At 54.6% G+C, this 20,850-nt stretch overlaps 1 protein-coding gene across 3 annotated transcripts in view; it reads right to left on the bottom strand.

Annotated features, from left to right (window-relative positions):
• Positions 1–20,850, bottom strand: part of LOC140454002 (perilipin-1-like) — a 39,234-nt gene that overhangs the window by 3,039 nt on the left and 15,345 nt on the right. For 2 of the 3 annotated variants that reach the window (XM_072548926.1, XM_072548924.1), the window contains exons 6-7: positions 14,840–15,027; positions 800–1,068 (exon numbers count right to left, since the gene is read on the bottom strand). In XM_072548926.1, coding sequence (XP_072405027.1) covers positions 994–1,068; positions 14,840–15,027 — 263 coding nt within the window. In that variant the 3' untranslated portion in view covers positions 800–993. The remainder of the gene's footprint in view (positions 1–799; positions 1,069–14,839; positions 15,028–20,850) is intronic. The other variant, XM_072548925.1, reaches the window with a different exon arrangement.

Genomic DNA, 20,850 nt, shown 5'->3' with positions numbered 1-20,850 from the left:
GATAGGGAGGGGGTGTAGAGGCTGGAGGGGGTGACAGGATAGGGAGGGGGTGTAGGGGCTGGAGGGAGTGACAGAGATAGGGAGGGGGTGTAGGGGCTGGAGGGGGTGACAGAGATAGGGAGGGGGTGTAGGGGCTCGAGGGGTGACAGAGATAGGGAGGGGGTGTAGGGGCTGGAGGGGGTGACAGAGATAGGGAGGGGGTTGTAGAGGCTGGAGGGGGTGACAGGGAGAGGGAGGGGGTGTAGGGGCTGGAGGGGGTGACAGAGATAGGGAGGGGGTGTAGGGGCTGGAGGGGGTGGCAGAGATAGGGAGGGGGTGTAGGGGGCTGGGGGGTGACAGAGATAGGGAGGGGGTGTAGGGGCTGGAGGGGGTGACAGAGATAGGGAGGGGGTATAGGGGCTGGAGGGGGTGACAGAGATAGGGAGGGGGTGTAGGGGCTGGAGGGAGTGACAGAGATAGGGAGGGGTGTAGGTGGTGACAGATATAGGGAGGGGGTGTAGGGGCTGGAGGGGGTGACAGAGATAGGGAGGGGGTGTAGGGGGCTGGAGGGGGTGACAGAGATAGGGAGGGAGTGTAGGGGCTGGAGGGGGTGACAGAGACAGGGAGGGGGTGTAGGTGGTGACAGATATAGGGGAGGGGGGTGGTAGGGGCTGGAGGGGTGACAGAGATCGGGAGGGGGTGTAGGGACTGGAGGGGGTGACAGGGATGGGGAGTGGGTGAGCTGTGGGGATTGGGAGGGATGGAGGGAGTGGAGTGGAGGGGGGTGAACAGGCATGGTGGAGGCAGTGGGTGAACCTACCAGGGCGTAGATGACGTTGACGAGGAACAGGACCAGGAGGGTGACAGAACTCACTGAACTGAGAGAGCAGGTGGAGGCTGAGGCTGATGGTGTTCCCACTGACCGAGAGTCCAAGCTCCAGGCTGAGGAGGCCAGGTTGGCAGCTTCAGAGAGTTGGCCCTGCAGCACAGTCCACAGGTTCACAAGGCGCTGAGTCACCAGGACGGAGAGTCTGAGCAGCCAGCCGATAGGGACCCATCCAACATGGCGACGGCCCAGGAGTCTTGCAGCTGGGGAGGAGGACACACACAAACACACACAGACAGACACACACACAGACACAGATACAAACACACACACACACACAGACACAGACACACACACACACACAGAGACACACACAGACACACACACACAGACACAAACACCACACAGACACACACACACACACAGACACACACAGACACACACACACAGACACAAACACACACACAGACACACACACAAACAGAGTCCCAGGATTAGATCAGCATCAGCCATCCCATCCCCCTCAGCACAAACAGCTCAGAGGTCACCACAGCAACATTGTACTCTGTATCTGACCCCGTGCTGTCCCTGTCCCTGTCCCTGGGAGCGTGTGAGATGGGGGGGACAGTGTAGAGGAAGCTTTACTCTGTATCTAACCCCGTGCTGTCCCTGTCCTGGGAGCGTTTGATGGGGGGGACAGTATAGAGCGAGCTTTACTCTGTATCTAACCCTGTGCTGTCCCTGTCCTGGGAGTGTTTGATGGGGGACAGTGTAGAGGAAGCTTTACTCTGTATCTAACCCCGTGCTGTCCCTGTCCCTGGGAGCGTGTGATGGGGGGACAGTGTAGAGGTAGCTTTACTCTGTATCTAACCCCGTGCTGTACCTGTCCTGGAGTGTTTGATGGGGGACAGTGCAGAGGCGCTTTACTCTGGATCTAACCCCGTGCTGTACCTGTCCTGAGGGTATGATGGGGGACAGTGTAGAGAGAGCTTTACTCTGCATCTAACCCCGTGCTGTACCTGTCCTGGGAGTGTGTGATGGGGAACAGTGTAGAGAGAGCTTTACTCTGTATCTAACCCTGTGCTGTTCCTGTCCTGGGGGTGTTTGATGGGGGGACAGTGTAGATGGAGCTTTACTCTGTACCTAACATCGTGCCTGTACCTGTCTGGGAGTGTTTGATGGGGGACAGTGTAGAGGTAGCTTCACTCTGTATCTAACCCCACGCTGTCCTGTCCTGGGAGTGTTTGATGGGGGACAGTGTAGAGGGAGCTTTACTCTGTATCTAACCCCGTGCTGTCCCTGTCCTGGGAGTGTTTGATTGGGGGACAGTGTAGAGGGAGCTTTACTCTGTATCTAACCCCGTGCTGTCCCTGTCCTGGAGTGTTTGATGGGGGACAGTGTAGAGGGAGCTTTACTCTGTATCTAACCCTGTGCTGTGCCTGTCCTGGGAGTGTTTGATGGGGGGAAAGTGTAGAGGGAGCTTTACTCTGTATCTAACCCCCGTGCTGTCCCTGTCCTGGGAACATTTGATGGGGGGACAGTGTAGAGGGAGCTTTACTCTGTCTCTAGCCCCATGCAGTTCCTGTACCTGGGAGTGTTTGATGGCGGGACAGTTGTAGAGAGAGCTTTACTCTGTCTCTAACCCCATGCAGTTCCTGTCCCTGGGAGTGTTTGATGGCGGGACAGTCTAGAGGGAGCTTTACTCTGTCTCTAACCCCGTGCTGTGCCTGTCCCTGGGAGTGTTTGATGGTGGGGACAGTGTAGAGGGTGCTTACTCTGTATCTAACCCCGTGCTGTCCCCTGTCCTGGGAGTGTTTGATGGGGGACAGTGTAGAGGGAGCTTCACTCTGTATCTAACCCTGTGCTGTCCCTGTCCTGGAGTGTTTGATGGGGACAGTGTAGAGGGAGCTTTACTCTGTATCTAACCCCATGCTGTCCCTGTCCTAGGAGTGTTTGATGGGAGGACAGTGTAGAGGGAGCTTTACTCTGTATCCAACGTTGTGCTGTCCCTATGCTGGGGGGTGTTTGAGGGGGGTGACAGTGTATAGGGAGCTTTACTCTGTATCTAACCCCGCGCTGTCCCTGTCCTGGGAGTGTTTGATGGGGGACAGTGTAGAGGGAGCTTTACTCTGTAATCTAACCCTGTGCTGCCCCTGTCCTGGGAGTGTTTGATGGGGGAACAGTGTAGAGGGAGCTTTACTCTGTATCTAACCCTGTGCTGCCCCTGTCCTGGGAGTGTTTGATGGGGGACAGTGTAGAGGGAGCTTTACTCTGTATCTAACCCCGTGCTGTCCCTGTCCCTGGGAGTGTTTGATGGGGGGACAAGTGTAGAGGGAGCTTTACTCTGTATCTAACCCCATGCTGTCCCTGTCCTGGGAGTGTTTGAGGGGGGGACAGTGTAGAGGGAGCTTTACTCTGTATCTAACCCCATGCTGTCCCTGTCCCTGGGAGTGTTTGATGGGGGACAGTGTAGCGGAAGCTTTACTCTGTATGTAATCCCATGCTGTCCCTGTCCAGAACAGATACTAATACAGAAACAGGCCTGTCAGCCCATCTGTTCTGGAGTTTCTGTAACACACAAAACCTCTGCTTCTCCCTTAATCTCACCCTGCAGGAGGATGTTATTGGGATGGTGTTGTAATCCTTTGCACAAAGGGGAATGGAAGTCTAGAACTTTCTCTCCTGCCAAAATGGCTGCCATTTGGGTTGTGGTGTCAAATGGAAACATCTAAATCTAAGTTACGGAACCAAGATGGGGAGTGGGTGTACAAAGGCACAGATCAGCAACAGTTGAGGAGGGGGGGCTGAATAGCCTCCTGTTCCTGTGTAACAGGCTGGAGGAGGGGGGGGCTGATGGCCTCCTATTCCTGTGTAACAGGCATGAGGTGGAGGGAGACTGAATGGCCTCCTGTTCCTGCAAATAACAGGCTGGAGGAGGAGGGGGGGCTAAGTGGCCTTCTGTCTTGTGTAACAGGCTGGAGGAGGGAGGGCTGAATGGCCTCCTGTTCCTGTGTAACAGGCTGGAGGAGGCGGGTGGCTGCATGTCCTCCTGTTCCTGTGTATAACAGGCTGGAGGAGAGGGGGGCTGAATGGCCTCTTGTTCCTGGGTCCTAATGAGCGACTAGATGAATTCACTTCTTATCCGTCTCAAACCGATAAACAGTTTTTCTCTCTCCAGAGATACTGCCAGACCCGCTGAGATTTCCCAGCACTGACCTATTGTATTTTAACTCCGGTGACAGAGTTTGCTTTGTTCAGTGCTGGTGTCCCTCAACTCCCAATTCGATTGCAGCCACCGAATCGCAGGGCCCAGGCCGATACACACACTGTAATGCCCTTCGGCGCTGGGGAAGGTACACTCTAACAGTAACCAGCAGGAACAGAATGAGGCCATTTGGCCCATCAGAGCTGCTCCACCATTCAATGAGATCATGGTCGATCTGATAATCTGCACCTCCACTTCCCTGTCTTTTCCGCAGAGTTTGATTCCCCTCGCTGATTAAACATCTCTCCGTCGCACCCTCGAATATCCTGAAGAACCCAGCCTCACCAACCCTCTGCGGGAAAGAATTCCCCTCCGGGAGTGAAGGAATCACCCTCCCATCTCCGTCTTCAATGGGGGGACCCCTCACTCTGAGATGATGCCTCCTCTGGTCCCCAGACCCTCTCCCACACACACACACACACACACACACACACACACACACACACACACACACAAAGGGGGAACACCCTCTCCACATCTTCCCCCTGTCAACGTCCCCCTGAGAATCTTGTACGTTTCAATAAAGTCGCCTCTTGTTGTTCTGAACTCCAACGGGTACAGGCCCCAACCGACTCAACCTCTCCCTCATTGGACAGTTCCTCTGTCCCTACGATCAGCCCCAGTTAACCTTCTCTGGACTGTCCCGAACTCTCAGTCTATTGTTCCTGAGTGAAACCCCATTGGGGAGATAGAGTCATAGAGATGTACAGCACGGAAACAGACCCTTTGGTCCAACCCGTCCATGCGACCAGATATCCCAACCCAATCTAGTCCCACCTGCCAACACCCTTCCTATTCATATACCCATCCAAATGCCCCTTAAATGTTGCAATTGTAGCAGCCTTCACCACTTCCTCTGGCAGCTCATTCCATACACGTACCACCCTCTGGGTGAAAAGGTTGCCCCTTAGGTCTCTTTTATATCTTTCCCCTCTCACCCTAAACCTATGCCCCTCTAGTTCTGGACTCCCCGACCCCAGGGAAAAGACTTTGTCTATTTATCCTATCCATGCCCCTCATAATTTTGTAAACCTCTATAAGGTCACCCCTCAGCCTCTGACGCTCCAGGGAAAACAGCCCCAGCCTGTTCAGCCTCTCCCTGTAGCTCAAACACCCCAACCCTGGCAACATCCTTGTAAATCTTTTCTGAACCCTTTCAAGTTTCACAACAGCTTTCCGATAGGAAGGAGACCAGAATTGCACACAATAGTCCAACAGTGGCCTAACCAATGTCCTGTACAGCCGCAACATGATCTCACAACTCTTGTACTCAATACTCTGATCAAAAAAGGAAAGCATATCAAACGCCTTCTTCACTATCCTATCTACCTGCGACTCCACTTTCAAGGAGCTATGAACCTGCACTCCAAGGTCTCTTTGTTCAGCAACACTCCCTAGGACCTTCCCACTAAGTGTATAAGTCCTGCTAAGATTTGCTTTCCCAAAATGCAGCACCTCGCATTTATCTGAATTAAACTCCATCTGCCACTTCTCAGCCCATTGGCCCATCTGGTCCAGATCCTGTTGTAATCTGAGGTAACCCTCTTCGCTGTCCACTACACCTCCAATTTTGGTGTCATCTGCAAACTTACTAACTGTACCTCTTACGCTCACATCCCAATTATTTATATAAATGACAAAAAGTAGAGGACCCAGCACCGATCCTTGTGGCACTCCACTGGTCACAGGCCTCCAGTCTGAAAAACAACCCTCCACCACCACCCTCTGTCTTCTACCTTTGAGCCAGTTCTGTATTCAAATGGCTAGTTCTCCCTTTATTCCATGAGATCTAACCTTGCAAATCAGTCTCCCATGGGGAACATTGTCAAACGCCTTACTGACGTCAATAGAGATCACATCTGCTGCTCTGCCCTCATCAATCCTCTTTGTTACTTCTTCAAAAAACTCAATCAAGTTTGTGAGACATGATTTTCCATGCATAAAGCCATGTTGACTATCCCTAATCAGTCCTTGCCTTTCCAAATACATGTACATCCTGTCCCTCAGGATTCCCTCCAACAACTTGCCCACCACCAAGGTCAGGCTCACTGGTCTATAGTTCCCTAGCCTGTCCTTACCGCCCTTCTTAAGCAGCGGCACCACATTAGCCAACCTCGAGTCTTCCGGCACCTCACCTGTGACTATCGATGATACAAATATCTCAGCAAGAGGCCCAGCAATCACTTCTCTAGCTTCCCACAGAGTTCTCGGGTACACCTGATCAGGTCCTGGGGATTTATCCACCTTTAACCGTTTCAAGACATCCAGCACTTCTTCCTCTGTAATCTGGACATTTTGCAAGATGTCACCATCGATTTCCCTCCAGTCTATATCTTCCATATCCTTTTCCACAGTAAATACTGATGCAAAATATTCATTTAGTATCTACCCCATTTTCTGTGGCTCCACACAAATGCCGCCTTGCTGATCTTTGAGGGGCCCTATTCTCTCCCTAGTTACCCTTTTGTCCTTAGTATATTTGTAAAAACCCTTTGGATTCTCCTTAACCCTATTTGCCAAAGCTATCACATGTCCCCGTTTTGCCCTCCTGATTTCCCTCTTAAGTATACTCCTACTTTCTTTATTCTAAGGATTCACTCGATCTATCCTGTCTATACCTGGCATATGCTTCTTTCTTTTTCTTAACCAAACCCTCAATTTCTTTAGTCATCCACCATTCCCTATACCTGGCATATGCTCATTCCTGAAGAAGGGCTCATGCCCGAAACGTCGATTCTCCTGCTCCTTGGATGCTGCCTGACCTGCTGCGCTTTTCCAGCAACATATTTTCATTCCCTATACCTACCAGCCTTTCCTTTCACCCTGACAGGAATATACTTTCTCTGGATTCTGGTTATCTCATTCCTGAAGGCTTCCCATTTTCCAGCCGTCCCTTTACCTGCGAACATCTGCCTCCAATCAGCTTTCGAAAGTTCTTGCCTAATACCGTCAAAATTGGCCTTCCTCCAATTTAGAACTTCAACTTTTAGATCTGGTCTATCCTTTTCCATCATTATTTTAAAACGAATAGAATTATGGTCGCTGGCCCCAAAGTGCTCCCCTCTGACACCTCTGCCCTGTCTTATTTCCCAAGAGTAGGTCAAGTTTTGCACCTTCTCTAGTAGGTACATCCACATACTGAATCAGAAAATTGTCATGTACACACTTAAGAAATTCCTCTCCATCTAAACCTTTAACACTACGGCAGTCCCAGTCGATGTTTGGAAAGTTAAAATCCCCTACCATAACCACCCTATTATTCTTACAGATAGCTGAGATCTCCTTACAAGTTTGTTTCTCAATTTCCCTCTGACTATTGGGGGGTCTATAATATAATCCCACTAAGGTGATCATCTCTTTCTTATTTCTCAGTTCCACCCAAATAACTTCCCTGGATGTATTTCCAGGAATATCCTCCCTTAGCACAGCTGTAAGGCTATACCTTATCAAAAATGCCACTCCCCCTCCTCTCTTGCCTCCCTTTTTATCCTTCCTGTAGCATTTGTATCCTGGAACATTAAGCTGCCAGTCCTGCCCATCCCTGAGCCATGTTTCTGTAATTGCTATGATATCCCAGTCCCATGTTCCTAACCATGCCCTGAGTTCATCTGCCTTCCCTGTTAGGCCCCTTGCATTGAAATAAATGCAGTGTAATTTATTAGTCCTACCTTGTCCCTGCCTGCCCTGATGCTCCAGTTTCCCTGTGTAACAGCCCGATGGAGAGGATAAATTTGGTCATTCCCTCCAGCCCCTACACCCACTCCCTGCCTCTGTCACCCCCTCCAGCCCCCAAACCCCTTCCCTATCTCTGTCACCCCCTCCAGTCCCTATACCCCCTCCCTATCTGTCACCCCCTCCAGCCCCTATACCCCCTCCCTATCTGTCACCCCCTCCAGCCCCTATACCCCCTCCCTATCTCTGTCACCCCTCCAGCCCCTACACTCCCTCCCTATCTCTGTCACCTCCTCCAGCCGCTACACGCCTCCCTATCTCTGTCACCTCCTCCAGCCCCTACACCCCCTCCCTATCTCTGTAACCTCCTCCAGCCCCTACACCCCCTCCCTATCCCTGTCACCCCCTCCAGCCTCTACACCCCCTCCCTATCTCTGTAACCTCCTCCAGCCCCTACACCCCCTCCCTGTCTCTGTCACCCATTCCGCTTCCTACACCCCCTCCCTCTCACCCCCCCTCCTACAGCCCCTACACCCCCTCCCTATCTCTGTCACCTCCTCCAGTCCCCTACACCCCCTCCCTATCTCTATCACCCCCTCCAGCCCCCACAATCCCTCCCTATCTCTGTCACCCCCTCCAGTCCCCTACACACACCCTCCCTAACTCTGTCACCCCCTCCAGTCCCCTACAGCCACTCCCTGTCTCTGTCACTTGCTCCAGCCCCTACACTCCCTCCCTATCTCTGTCACCCCCTCCAGCCCCTACACCCCCTCCCTATCTCTGTCACCCCCTCCAAGCCCCTACACTCCCTCCCTTTCTCTGTCACCCCCTCCAAGCCCCCTACAACCCCTCCCTATCTCTATCCCCACCTCCAGCCCCTACACTCCCTCCCTATCTCTGTCACCTCCTCCAAGCCCCCTACAACCCCTCCCTATCTCTGTCACCCCCTCCAAGCCCCCTACAACCCCTCCCTATCTCTGTCACCCCCTCCAAGCCCCCTACAACCCCTCCCTATCTCTGTCACCCCCTCCAAGCCCCCTACAACCCCTCCCTATCTCTGTCACCTCCTCCAGCCCCTACACCCCCTCCCTATCTCTGTCACCCCCTCCAGCCCCTACACTCCCTCCCCTGGGGTCGAATGTCCTGAGCTCAGGAATGGCTCTCCCGAGAAAAAGCAGCCTGCCTTGCCAACGTGCAGGGTGTTACATAAATGCAGGATGTTTGTTGCAGCCGGTTGTGAGGGAGAGAGAGAGAGACAGCCCGTGTGCCCTTGGAGACAGGAGCCTCGTGAGGTCCCAGTGCTGATCGATGAGAATGGGATTAATCAGAGAGTGATGGACCGGGGCAGTGGGAGTCCCTGGGCAGGGAGAGAGGAAGTGATTTCTCATGACGCCCGCACTGTCCATCAGAGCCTTCAACAAAAAAAACTGCCTGCATTTGTATAACACCTGCACAGTTCAATTTGATTTGAAGGACTGTCTTCCGGAGCAGGAGGTGAGAGGGAGGGGGGAGGTCACCTGGTCGTAAACGTGCACAAAACAAGCTGTTCATAAGACGGAATGTGCCAGGGTGTGGGGGGGACCAGACAGACTGGGGAGTCACTGTGGAATCAGTATCTGTCTCAGCTCCCGAGGAGGGGAGGGGGCAGAAGGGAGTCCGTGATGCTGACCAACCCCGCCACACTCCAACACTGCAGCGTTTACACTGGTTGTTTTTGCTTGCAGGGTACCCGAGCAGGCTCTTTGGAGTTTTACCGTGCCAACTGAAGGAGAGCGTCCGCGACAGTGCAGCACTCCCTCAGCACTGACCCTCCGACAGTGCCCGCTCCCTCAGCACTGACCCACTGATATTGCCCACTCCCTCAGCACTGACCCTCTGAGAGTGCCCGCACCCTCAGCGCTGACCCTCCGACAGTGTCCGCTCCCTCAGCGCTGACCCTCTGACAGCGCCCGCTCCCTCAGCGCTGACCCTCCAATAGTGCCCGCTCCCTCAGCACTGACCCTCCGATAGTGCCCGCTCCCTCAGCCTGACCCTCCGAGAGTGCCCGCTCCCTCAGCACTGACCTTCTGATAGTGTGGGACTCCCTCAGCGCTGACCCTCCGACAGTGCCCACTTCCTCAGCACTTACCCTCCGACAGTGCCCGCTCCCTCAGCGCTGACCCTCCCACAGAGCCCACTCCCTCAGCACTTACCCTCCGACAGCGCTCGCTCCCTCAGCAATGACCCTCCCACAGAACCCACTCCCTCAGCACTGACCCTCCGACAGTGCAGATTGAACAGAAACTATCAAAAGGGCAGGACATACCTCCAGAGGGTAAATTTTATAGGCCTGTGGGGGCAAAAGTCTGGAGGAAGTGGTATGGGGGGGGGAGGGGGGGGTGTGGGGTCACTGAGGTAGCTCCTTCAAAGACTGAGCAGAGACCTGATGGGCCAAATGGCCTCATGGTGTGTGCCACCCGTTGGTCTTAGATTCCCATTATTTGGATGTCATTGTGCGATTCTGCACGGTGTCGAAGCGGGTTATCAGTGATCGCGGGACTGACTGGTGGAGTGCACTGCACAAAAAAATAAACTAAACTATCAAAACAAGCAGCCTGGAAAACACGTGGGATTGGGGGAAGGGAGCTCAGTCTGTAACTTGAATGTGAGCAAGTTGTTGGAGGTTCCTCACTCTGCTTCCACTGAAAACAGCGGACGGTGCCCCCCCTCCCCCTGGCTGAGCCTTTCTGACTAGGCCCCATCGCCAAGGCAACCTTCCTTTGGCCTTGATTTCACCCGTGGAAGACTAGGCCCCAAGAGGCACTGGGTATGAGCGATGCTGCACGTTTGCTGTTCTATTTTTCCCACTGTGTCCCCCAGGCGGTTTTGGACTTTGGCATTGGTCCTGTGCTGCCTTGGAGGGGGTGGGGGGGGGGGGGGGGGGGGGAGTCGAGGGACAGGACCTTTGACATACTGGGGGGTTACCATGGAGAGAGATTCTAACCATCGCTCCCTTGGCATTCGATGGTGTTACCATCACTGAATTCCCCCATTATCAACCCATCCTGGGGGTTACCATGGAGAGAGATCTAACTATCGCCCCCCTTGGCATTCGATGGTGTTACCATCACTGAATCCCCCCACTATCAACATTCTGGGGGTTACCATGGAGAGAGAGATTCTAACCATCGCCCCCTTGGCATTTGATGGTGTTACCATCACTGAATTCCCCACCCACTATCAACATCCTGGGGATTACCATCTCCAACGAGAGAGATCTAACCATCGCCCTCTTGACGTTCAATGGTGTTACCATCACTGAACCCCTCCCCCACTATCATTATCCTGGGGGTTATCACAGAGAGAGAATCCAACCATCGCCCTCTTGACGTTCAATGGTGTTACCATCACTGAATCTCCCCACTATCAACATCCTGGGAGTTCCCATTGAGAGATAATCTAACCAATGCCCTTGGCAAACGATGGTGTTACTGCCACTAAATTCCACCCCTCCTACTGTCAACATCCTGGGGATTACCATTGAGAGACAATCCAACTGTGGCCCCTTGGCAACCGATGGTGTTACCATCATTAAATCTGCTCCACGATCAACATCCTGGGGGTTACCACTGATCAGAAAGTGAACTAGACCAGCCATATAAACACATGATCCAGGAAAAAAGTTTCAGACTTTATTGGCACCATATCCACGAAGACCCAATCCTTGTCAGTTTACAAACAGTGAAAGAAAAAGGTCACGTATCTCTCAGACAGGATGGTGAAGAGCTCAGAGGGGCTCAGGTGGTGCTGTTCCTATGTATCTGCTGCCCTTGTCCCTCTAGATGTTAGTGGTTGTGGGTTTGGGAGGTCACAGCAGTGTATCTTGTAGATGGTACACACTGCTGCGACTGTGCATCAGTGGTGGAGGGAGGGGGATGTTTGTGGATGTGGTGCCAATCAAGCAGGGGCCTGCTTTATCCCTGGACGGTGTCGAGCCTCCCAAGCGCTGTTGGAGCTGCCCCCAATCCAGGACAAGTGAGGAGTATTCCCTCACACTTGCCGATAGTGGGACGGGCTTTGGGGGAAGTCAGAAGGGGAGTCCCTCACTGCAGGATTCCCAGCCTCTGATCTCCTCGTGAAGCCATTGCGTTTACATGGGGCTGGTTCCAGATCAGTCCCTGGACAATGGTAACCCTCAGGACGTTGATAGTGGGGGCTACAGTGATGGCAACGCCAGTGAATGTCAAGGGGCAGTAGCTAAGATTCTCTCTTATCGGAGGTGGTCATTGTCTGGCACTTGTGCGGTGCAAATATTTCTCGTCACTTGTCTTCCCAAACCCGAATTCTGTCCAGGTCTCGTTACGTTTAGATATGAAAAGCTTCAGTATGTCAGGAGCGGTGAATGGTGCTGAGCATTGTGCAATCATTGGTGAACATCGCAACTTAGAACGATGGAAGGTCATTGTACGAGGACAACTTGGTGGGACAGTGACAGACTGAAATGAGAATACACTCATCCTGCAGGAGCGAGCCCCCCCATTCTTCCCCCACTGCCCGTGGGAGCCCTGACATTTTCTTCTTAAACTTCTCCACTTTGTCCCTCTCTCTATGTTTCTGTCTCTCTGTTTCTGCCTGGCTCTCTGTCTCTTTCTCTCTCTCTATGTCTCTGTCTGTCCCACTCTCTCTCCCCCTGTCACTTTGTCTCTGCCTCTCCCTCTATGCCTCTCCCTCCCTCTCTGTCTGTCTGTCTGTCTGTCTCTCTCTCCTCCGCTCGCTCTCTGTCCCTCTCGCCTTTAGCTGCTTCTTAGAGCTCTGAACGCCTCTGAGTGAAACACTTGACACCCATCCCTTGTGACTTGAGGTGTCCCTTGAGAACAGACTGTATCCAATTGTGAAGTGCCTGGAGATCTTTTCTGGCGTTGTGAGGGGGGAGCTATTGCAATGCACAGTTGTTGTTGCTGCCGCACTGTGTACGTGACGGAGAGAGGGACATTAAATCAGACATTAGATGTTCCTCACGATAACAGTGTGTTTAAAAACACAGAAATCTTCCCTGACCCATCTTTATCAGTGTCCTATCAGTGGAGCTGTTGCAAACAACCAGCAGCTGCCTGGGTGATAAGATCTGGAGAGGATTCTCTTGTGATTGAAACCTAACATTAATGTGGCCATCAGATTTTCTCCGCGGTGCTGGAGATTTGTCTGACTTGGTTAGCAATGCTCTTGACCTTCCCTCTTCCCCCCCAAACATGAAGTCGGGTTGCAGGGTTCAGAGTGTGATACCCCTCTCATGCTGTACGTGCCACTTGTTTGGAAATAACTCCCTCTCCTCCCCCCACACCCCCCCCCACTGCCCCCTCCCCCCCCCCCCAGTGAGGGCGTAACCTTCCTCTTGGGGCTCTCTTCGTACGCACAGGCGACACGGAATGAGGTGGTGGTGGGCCTGAAACGTGAACCTCTTCATGTGGGAGGGAGACACAGGGGAGGTATCTCAGATCCCATCGCAGGGCTGACCTATGGGAGAGAGAGGGGTCGAGAGAGTGGCGCTGGAAAAGCACAGCGGCTCAGGCAGCATCCGAGGAGCAGGAAAAATCGACAGAATTCCTGAGGACTGGCTTTTGTCCGAAACGTCGACAGCATCTGCAGTCCTCACTCTCACTGATGGGAGAGTGGGACAGAGAGAGAGAGAGAGAGAGGTAGAGTGGGATGGAGAGAGATAGAAAGAGAGAAGCAGAGATAGAGAGAGAGCAACAGAGAGAGAGATAGAGAGAGAGAGAGAGAGGGATAGAAAGAGAGAGAGAGAGAAAAACACAGAGAGATAGAGAGCGAGAGAGAGAAAGAGAGACAGAGCGAGAGAGAGAAACGGAGATAGAGAGAGAGCAACAGAGAGAGATAGAGAGGGACAGAGGCAGAAAAACAGAGAGAGACAGCAACAGAGAGAGAGAGAAACGGAGAGAAAGAGAGAAACAGAGATAGAGAAAGAGCAACACAGAGAGAGACAGACAGAGAAACAGAGAGAGAGAGAGAGATCAACAGAGAGAGAGAGAAACACAGAGAGAGCAACAGAGAGAGATAGAGAGAGAGAGCGAGATAGAGAAAGAGAGAGAGAGCGAGAGAGAGAAACAGAGATAGAGAGAGCAACAGAGAGAGAGATAGAGAGGGACAGAGAGGCAGAAAAACAGAGAAAGAGCAAGAGAGAGCAATAGAGAGAGAGAGAAAGACAGCAACAGAGTGAGAGAGAGATGGAGAGAAAGAGAGAAACAGAGATAGAGAAAGAGCAACACAGAGCAAGAAAGCGAGAGAGACAGACAGAGAAACAGAGAGAGAGAGAGAGAGAGATCAACAGAGAGTGAGAAACACAGAGAGAGAGCAACAGAGAGAGATAGAGAGAGCGAGATAGAGAAAGAGAGAGAGAGAGCTAGAGAAAGAAACAGAGATAGAGAGAGAGCAACAGAGGGAGAGATAGAGAGGGACAGAGGGGCAGAAAAACAGAGAGAGAGTAAGAGAGAGAGAGAAAGACAGCAACAGAGAGAGAGAAATGAAGAGAAAGAGAGAAACAGAGATAGAGAAAGAGAGAGAGAGACAGACAGAGAAACAGAGATACAGAAAGAGTAACGAGAGAGAGGAAGACAGAGAGAGAGAGAGATAGAGATAGAGAGAGAGAGAGAGAGAGAGATAGGCACCTAGAAAGAAGGAAAGTAAGAGATAGCGAGAGAGGGAGAGATAGAGTGAGGGAGACAGAGTGAGAGAGGAAGACAGAGAGAGGGGGAGAGTGAAAGAAACATACACAGAGGGAAAGTGAGAAAGAGAAGGAGAGACAGCAAGAAAAGGAGAGAGAGAGAGAGCGAAGGGGAAAGTGAGAGACCACAGGAGACAGGAAGAGAGGCAGAGTGAGGGAGATTGGGAGGGTGGGAACACAGTGGAAAGGGACAGTTGGAAAAGAAGGAGAAAGATGGGAGAGGTTGTGAGGACGTGTGATTGGAAAGGGGGCTTGGTTTGGATATGGGGGAGGGGGGGGAATGTGAGAGCGAGGGAGGGGCAGGTGCAGCAGCTGCACTGTAGCTTCTCGGAGCTGTGTGTGGGGGCCGTGGGAGGAGAGTGAAAGAGTGAGGACTCACCCGGTCGAACAGCTGCACCAAGAGCAGGATGTCAGTCAGGGTCCCTTCCTCAGTTCTCCGGGAATACAGGAGCATTCTCTGGGACAGGCGGGAGTTCAGTTTGTGGGTGAGGCGCTGCACCCTGGGCAAGAGACTGCGCTCTCCTGGGATATCCCGCTCAAATCCATGGACACCGGCGTCTCCCACTGCTGTACGATGGAGTGGGGGGGGGGGGGGGGGAAGGAAGGGAATGGTAAATTAGTGCCAAGGGGAACGCTCAGTCAGAAGCTCTCAATGGAGGAGGCCACAGGAGGCTGTCAAACGTACATCCAACCCGTTTCAGCAACTGGCCCTGTCCCCCTGCTACCCACCTGACACCCGCTCACCCAAACATTATGCGAAGGAGGTGACAGGGATAGGGAGGGGGTGTAGGGGGCTGGAGGGGGTAACAGAGATAGGGAGGGGTGTAGGGGCTGGAGGGGGTGACAGAGATAGGGAGGGGTGTAGGGGGATGGAGGGGGTGACAGAGATAGGGAGGGGGTGTAGGGGCTGGAGGGGGTGACAGTGATAGGGAGGGGGTGTAGGGGCTGGAGGGGGTGACAGAGATAGGGAGGGGGTGTAGGGGCTGGAGGGGGTGACAGTGATAGGGAGGGGGTGTAGGGGCTGGAGGGGGTGACAGAGATAGGGAGGGGGTGTAGGGGCTGGAGGGGGTGACAGTGATAGGGAGGGGGTGTAGGGGCTGGAGGGGGTGACAGAGATAGGGAGGGGGTGTAGGGAGCTGGAGGGGGTAACAGAGATAGGGAGGGGGTGTAGGGGGATGGAGGGGGTGACAGAGATTGGGAGGGGTGTAGGGGACTGGAGGGGGTGACAGAGATTGGGAGGGGTGTAGGGGCTGGAGGGAGTGACAGAGATAGGGAGGGGTGTAGGGGGCTGGAGGGGATGACAGAGATAGGGAGGGGGTGTAGGGAGCTGGAGGGGGTAACAGAGATAGGGAGGGGGTGTAGGGGGATGGAGGGGGTGACAGAGATTGGGAGGGGTGTAGGGGCTGGAGGGGGTGACAGAGATAGGGAGGGGGTGAAGGGAGCTAGAGGGGTAACAGAGATAGGGAGGGGGTGTAGGGGGATGGAGGGGGTGACACAGATAGGGAGGAGGGTGTAGGGGCTGGAGGGAGTTACAGAGATAGGGAGGGGGGTGTAGGGGCTGGAGGGGATGACAGAGATAGGGAGGGGGTGTAGGGGGATAGAGGGGTGACAGAGAAAGGGAGGGGGTGTAGGGCTGGAGGGGGTGACAGAGATAGGGAGGGGGCGTAGGGGCTGGAGGGGGTGACAGAGATGGAGAGGGGGGTGTAGGGGCTGGAGGGGGTGACAGTGATAGGGAGGGGGTGTAGGGGCTGGAGGGGATGACAGAGATAGGAAGGGGGTGTAGGGGGATGGAGGGGGTGACAGAGAAAGGGGGGGGGTGTAGGGGGTGACAGAGATAGGGAGGGTGTGTAGGGGCTGGAGGGGGTGACAGAGATAGGGAGGGGGGTGTAGGGGCTGGAGGGGGTGACAGAGATAGGGAGGGGGTGTAGGGGGCTGGAGGGGGTGACAGAGAGAGGGAGGGGGTGTAGGGGCTGGAGGGGGTGACAGAGATAGGGAGGGGGGTGTAGGGGGCGGGAGGGCGTGACAGAGATGGGGAGGGGGTGTGGGGGCTGGAGGATGTGACAGAGGTAGGGAGGGGCGTAAATGGGAACGGTGGGGTTGAAAGGACAGTTGCCGTCCATCCTTGGATTCTGTGTGTTCCAGGCCCTGCATTCGGAATGGAAGGGGGTCAGGAATGTTGGAGGGCAGTGTGGTGGGAGCATAGGCCGAGAGCAAACAGGGATAACGGGTTTGAGTGTGTGAGGAGAGGCCAGCTGTGGGGCTGCACTGGGCTCCCCTCGGAGCGGGGAGGGTGAAGGTGGCAGGAGAGAGTGAATCGAGGCGATCGAATCACATTGGGGACTTCAACGGAGGGGAACGTACCAACGGGTCTGGAGGGTGGTCACCAGAGGGGGACGCATGGATGGAGGTGAGAGTGGGAAAAACAGGCAGATGGGGTGGTGGGGCGGGGAAAGGGAGGAGAGTTGGTATTTTCATCTCAGCAAGGTGTAGGGGTCAGGGGCGAGCTGCCCAAGAGAGTGCAGGTTCAGCAGGAAGCTCCCAAATGTGGGGGGAGGGGGACAATCACAGGGCAATGAGTTACTGGGCCCCCCCCCCGTGGGGAGAGGCTGGGGAAATGGGAGATGCTCCCTGTAGCTCTCTGCTGCCTTCGGTCACGTAGACAGATCACACAAGGACAAGTCTCTCCCTGCTCCCCAGGCAAGGGCCAGTCAAACACAAATAAACAGGAACAATCACAGCATTCCCTGTACATTCCTCACATTAATTACAGATTCAGGATTAAGGATGTGGATCCCTTTCTGTTCTCTGTACGCACCCCCACAGTCTCCAGCCCTGACACCCCCTCCAGTCCCCTACACCCCCTCCCTATCTCTGTCACCTCCTCCAGCCCTTACACCCCCTCCCTATATCCCTGTCACCTCCTCCAACCCCTACACCCCCTCCCTATCTCTGTCAACCCCTCCAGCCCCTACACCCCCTCCCTATCTCTGTCACCTCCTCCAGCCCCTACACCCCCTCCCTATCTCTGTCACCCCCTCCAGTCGCAGACACCCCCTCCCTAACAGTGTCACCTCCTCCAGCCCCTACACCCCCTTCCTATCTCTGTTACCCCCTCCATATCTCTGTCACCCCTCCAGCCCCTACACCCCCTCCCTATCTATGTCACCCCCTCCAGCCCCTACACCCCCTCCCTATCTCAGTCACCCCCTCCAGCCCCTACACCCCCTCCCTATCTCTGTCACCCCCTCCAGCCCCTACACCCCCTCCCTATCTCAGTCACCCCCTCCAGCCCCTACACCCCTCCCTATCTCAGTCACCCCCCCAGCCCCTACACCCCCTCCCTATCTCAGTCACCCCCTCCAGCCCCTACACCTCCTCCCTATCTCAGTCACCCCCTCCAGCCCCAACACCCCCTCCCTATCTCAGTCACCCCCTCCAGCCCCTACACCCCCTCCCTATCTCAGTCACCCCCTCCAGCCCCTACACCCCCTCCCTATCTCTGTCACCCCCTCCAGCCCCTACACCCCCTCCCTATCTCAGTCACCCCCTCCAGCCCCTACACCCCCTCCCTATCTCAGTCACCCCCTCCAGCCCCTACACCTCCTCCCTATCTCAGTCACCCCCTCCAGCCCCAACACCCCCTCCCTATCTCAGTCACCCCCTCCAGCCCCTACACCCCCTCCCTATCTCAGTCACCCCCTCCAGCCCCTACACCCCCTCCCTATCTCTGTCACCCCCTCCAGCCCCTACACCCCCTCCCTATCTCAGTCACCCCCTCCAGCCCCTACACCCCCTCCCTATCTCAGTCACCTCCTCCAGCTCCTACACCCCCTCCCTATCTCAGTCACCTCCTCCAGCTCCTACACCCCCTCCCTATCTCTGTCACCCCCTCCAGCCCCTACACCCCCTCCCTATCTGTGTCACCCCTCCAGCCCCTACAGCCCCTCCCTATCTCTGTCACCCCCTCCAGCCCCTACACCCCCTCCCTATCTCAGTCACCCCCTCCAGCCCCTACACCCCCTCCCTATCTCAGTCATCCCCTCCAGCCCCTACACTCCCTCCCTATCTCAGTCAGCCCCCAGCCCCTACACCCCCTCCCTATCTCAGTCACCCCCTCCAGCCCCTACACCCCCTCCCTATCTCAGTCACCCCCTCCAGCCCCTACACCCCCTCCCTATCTCAGTCACCCCCTCCAGCCCCTACACACCCTCCCTATCTCAGTCACCCCCTCCAGCCCCTACACCCCCTCCCTATCTCAGTCACCCCCTCCAGCCCCTACACCCCCTCCCTATCTCAGTCACCTCCTCCAGCCCCTACACCCCCTCCCTATCTCTGTCACCCCCTCCAGCCCCTACACCCCCTCCCTATCTCTGTCACCCCCTCCAGCCCCTACACCCCCTCCCTATCTCTGTCACCCCCCCAGCCCCTACACCCCCTCCCTATCTCTGTCACCCCCCCAGCCCCTACACCCCCTCCCTATCTCTGTCACCTCCTCCAGCCCCTACACCCCCTCCCTATCTCTGTCACCTCCTCCAGCCCCTACACCCCCTCCCTATCTCTGTCACCTCCTCCAGCCCCAATAGCATTTGTGGAATACCGTATGCAGTTCCGGTCTCCCTGTTATCGGAAGGATATTTTTAATTCGGAAAGTGTGCAGGAAAGATGTTACCAGGAATGGAGAATCTGATTTGTCGGGAGAGGCTGGATCGGCTGCGATCGTTTCCTGTATCGGAGGTTAAATGGTGACCTTTTCGAGGTTTATAAAATCATGAGGTGCACGGATAAGGGGAACGGCAAAGGTCTTTTGTCCCCAGGGTAGGGGAGCTCAAAATTATAGGTTCAATCATAGAAACTCTGCTGTGTGGAAACAGGCCCTTCGGCCCAACAAGACCACACTGACACTCAAAAGCGTAACCCACACAGACCCATTCCCCCTTCACCATCATTCCACATTTAATCCCTGACTAATCCACCCTAACCTGCACACCCCTGGGCATTATGGGACAATTTCTCATGGGCAATCCACCCTAATCGGCACATCCCTGGGCACTATGGGACAATTTCCCATGGCCAATCCACCCTAACCTGTACATCCCTGGGCATTATGGGACAATTTCCCATGGGCAATCCACCCTAATCGGCACATCCCTGGGCACTATGGGACAATTTCCCATGGCCAATCCACCCTAACCTGTACATCCCTGGACATTATGGGACAATTTCCCATGGCCAAGCCTCCTCACCTGCACATCCCTGGGCACTATGGGACAATTTCCCATGGCCAATCCATCCTAACCTGCACATCCCTGGGCACTATGGGACAATTTTCCATGGCCAAGCCACCTCACCTGCACATCCCTGGGCACTATGGGACAATTTCCCATGGCCAATCCACCCTAACCTGCACATCTTTGGACTGTGGAGAAAACCCATGCAGTCATGGAGCAGAGAGGGGTGAGTAGGAGAATGTGCAAACTCCACACAGTCACCTGAGGCTAGAATTGAACCCAGGTCCCTGACACCGTGGGGCAGCAGTGCTAACCACTGAGCCACCCATTAAGGTGTGAGGGGAAAGATTTACAAGGGACCTAAGGAGCAATGTTTTCCCACAGAGGGTGGTGCGTGTGTGGAACGAGCTGCCAGAGGAAGTGGTGGAGGCTGGTACAATGACAACATTTAAAAGGCATCTGGATGGGGACATGAATAGGAAGGGTTTGGAGGGATATGGACCAAACACTGGCAAATGGGAATCATTCAGTTTGGGAAACTTGGTTGGCGTGGAGCAGTTGTGCTGAAGGGTCTGTTTCTGCGCTGTACGACTGTGCAGCAGGAGATTAAGAAGGAAAATGGAATCTTGTCCTTCATTGCGAGAGGGATGGAGTTTAAAAACAGGGAGGTTACGCTGCAGCTGTACAGGGAGCTGGGGAGGCCACAACTGGGAGTAACTGTGTACAGTTTCGGTGTACCCTCCTTGAGAAAGGATGTACTGGGACCTGGAGGGGGTGGTGCACAGGGAGTTCACTCCAGAGTGGACAGGGTTACCTTGGGAGGAGAGATTGGGGAGACTGGGACTACACTCATTCGAGGGAGGGGTCTTATAAAATGATGAAGGGCCTGGATAAGATCGAAGCAGGGAGGTTGTTCCTGCTGGAGGGTGAAACTAGAACGGGGTCGGGGGGGGGCGGGTGAAGGGGGGGGGAGCAGATTTCGGACTGAGCTGAGGGGGGGGAAGCTCTTCACCCAGAGGGTTGGGAATCTGTGAGATCCCCCCCCCCCCCCCCCGCCCAGTTGAGGGCACCTTGTTGAATGTCTCTAAGGCAGAGATTGACTTTGGAACAGTTTTGGGGATGAAGGGTCACGGTGAGAGGGCGGGTAAGTGGAGCTGAGTCC

The sequence above is a fragment of the Chiloscyllium punctatum genome, chromosome 28 (assembly GCF_047496795.1).
Source record: "Chiloscyllium punctatum isolate Juve2018m chromosome 28, sChiPun1.3, whole genome shotgun sequence".
Classification (NCBI taxonomy): Eukaryota; Metazoa; Chordata; class Chondrichthyes; order Orectolobiformes; family Hemiscylliidae; genus Chiloscyllium; species Chiloscyllium punctatum.
Note: the sequence above shows the minus strand (reverse complement) of the source record. Positions and strands in the feature narration are given on the sequence as shown.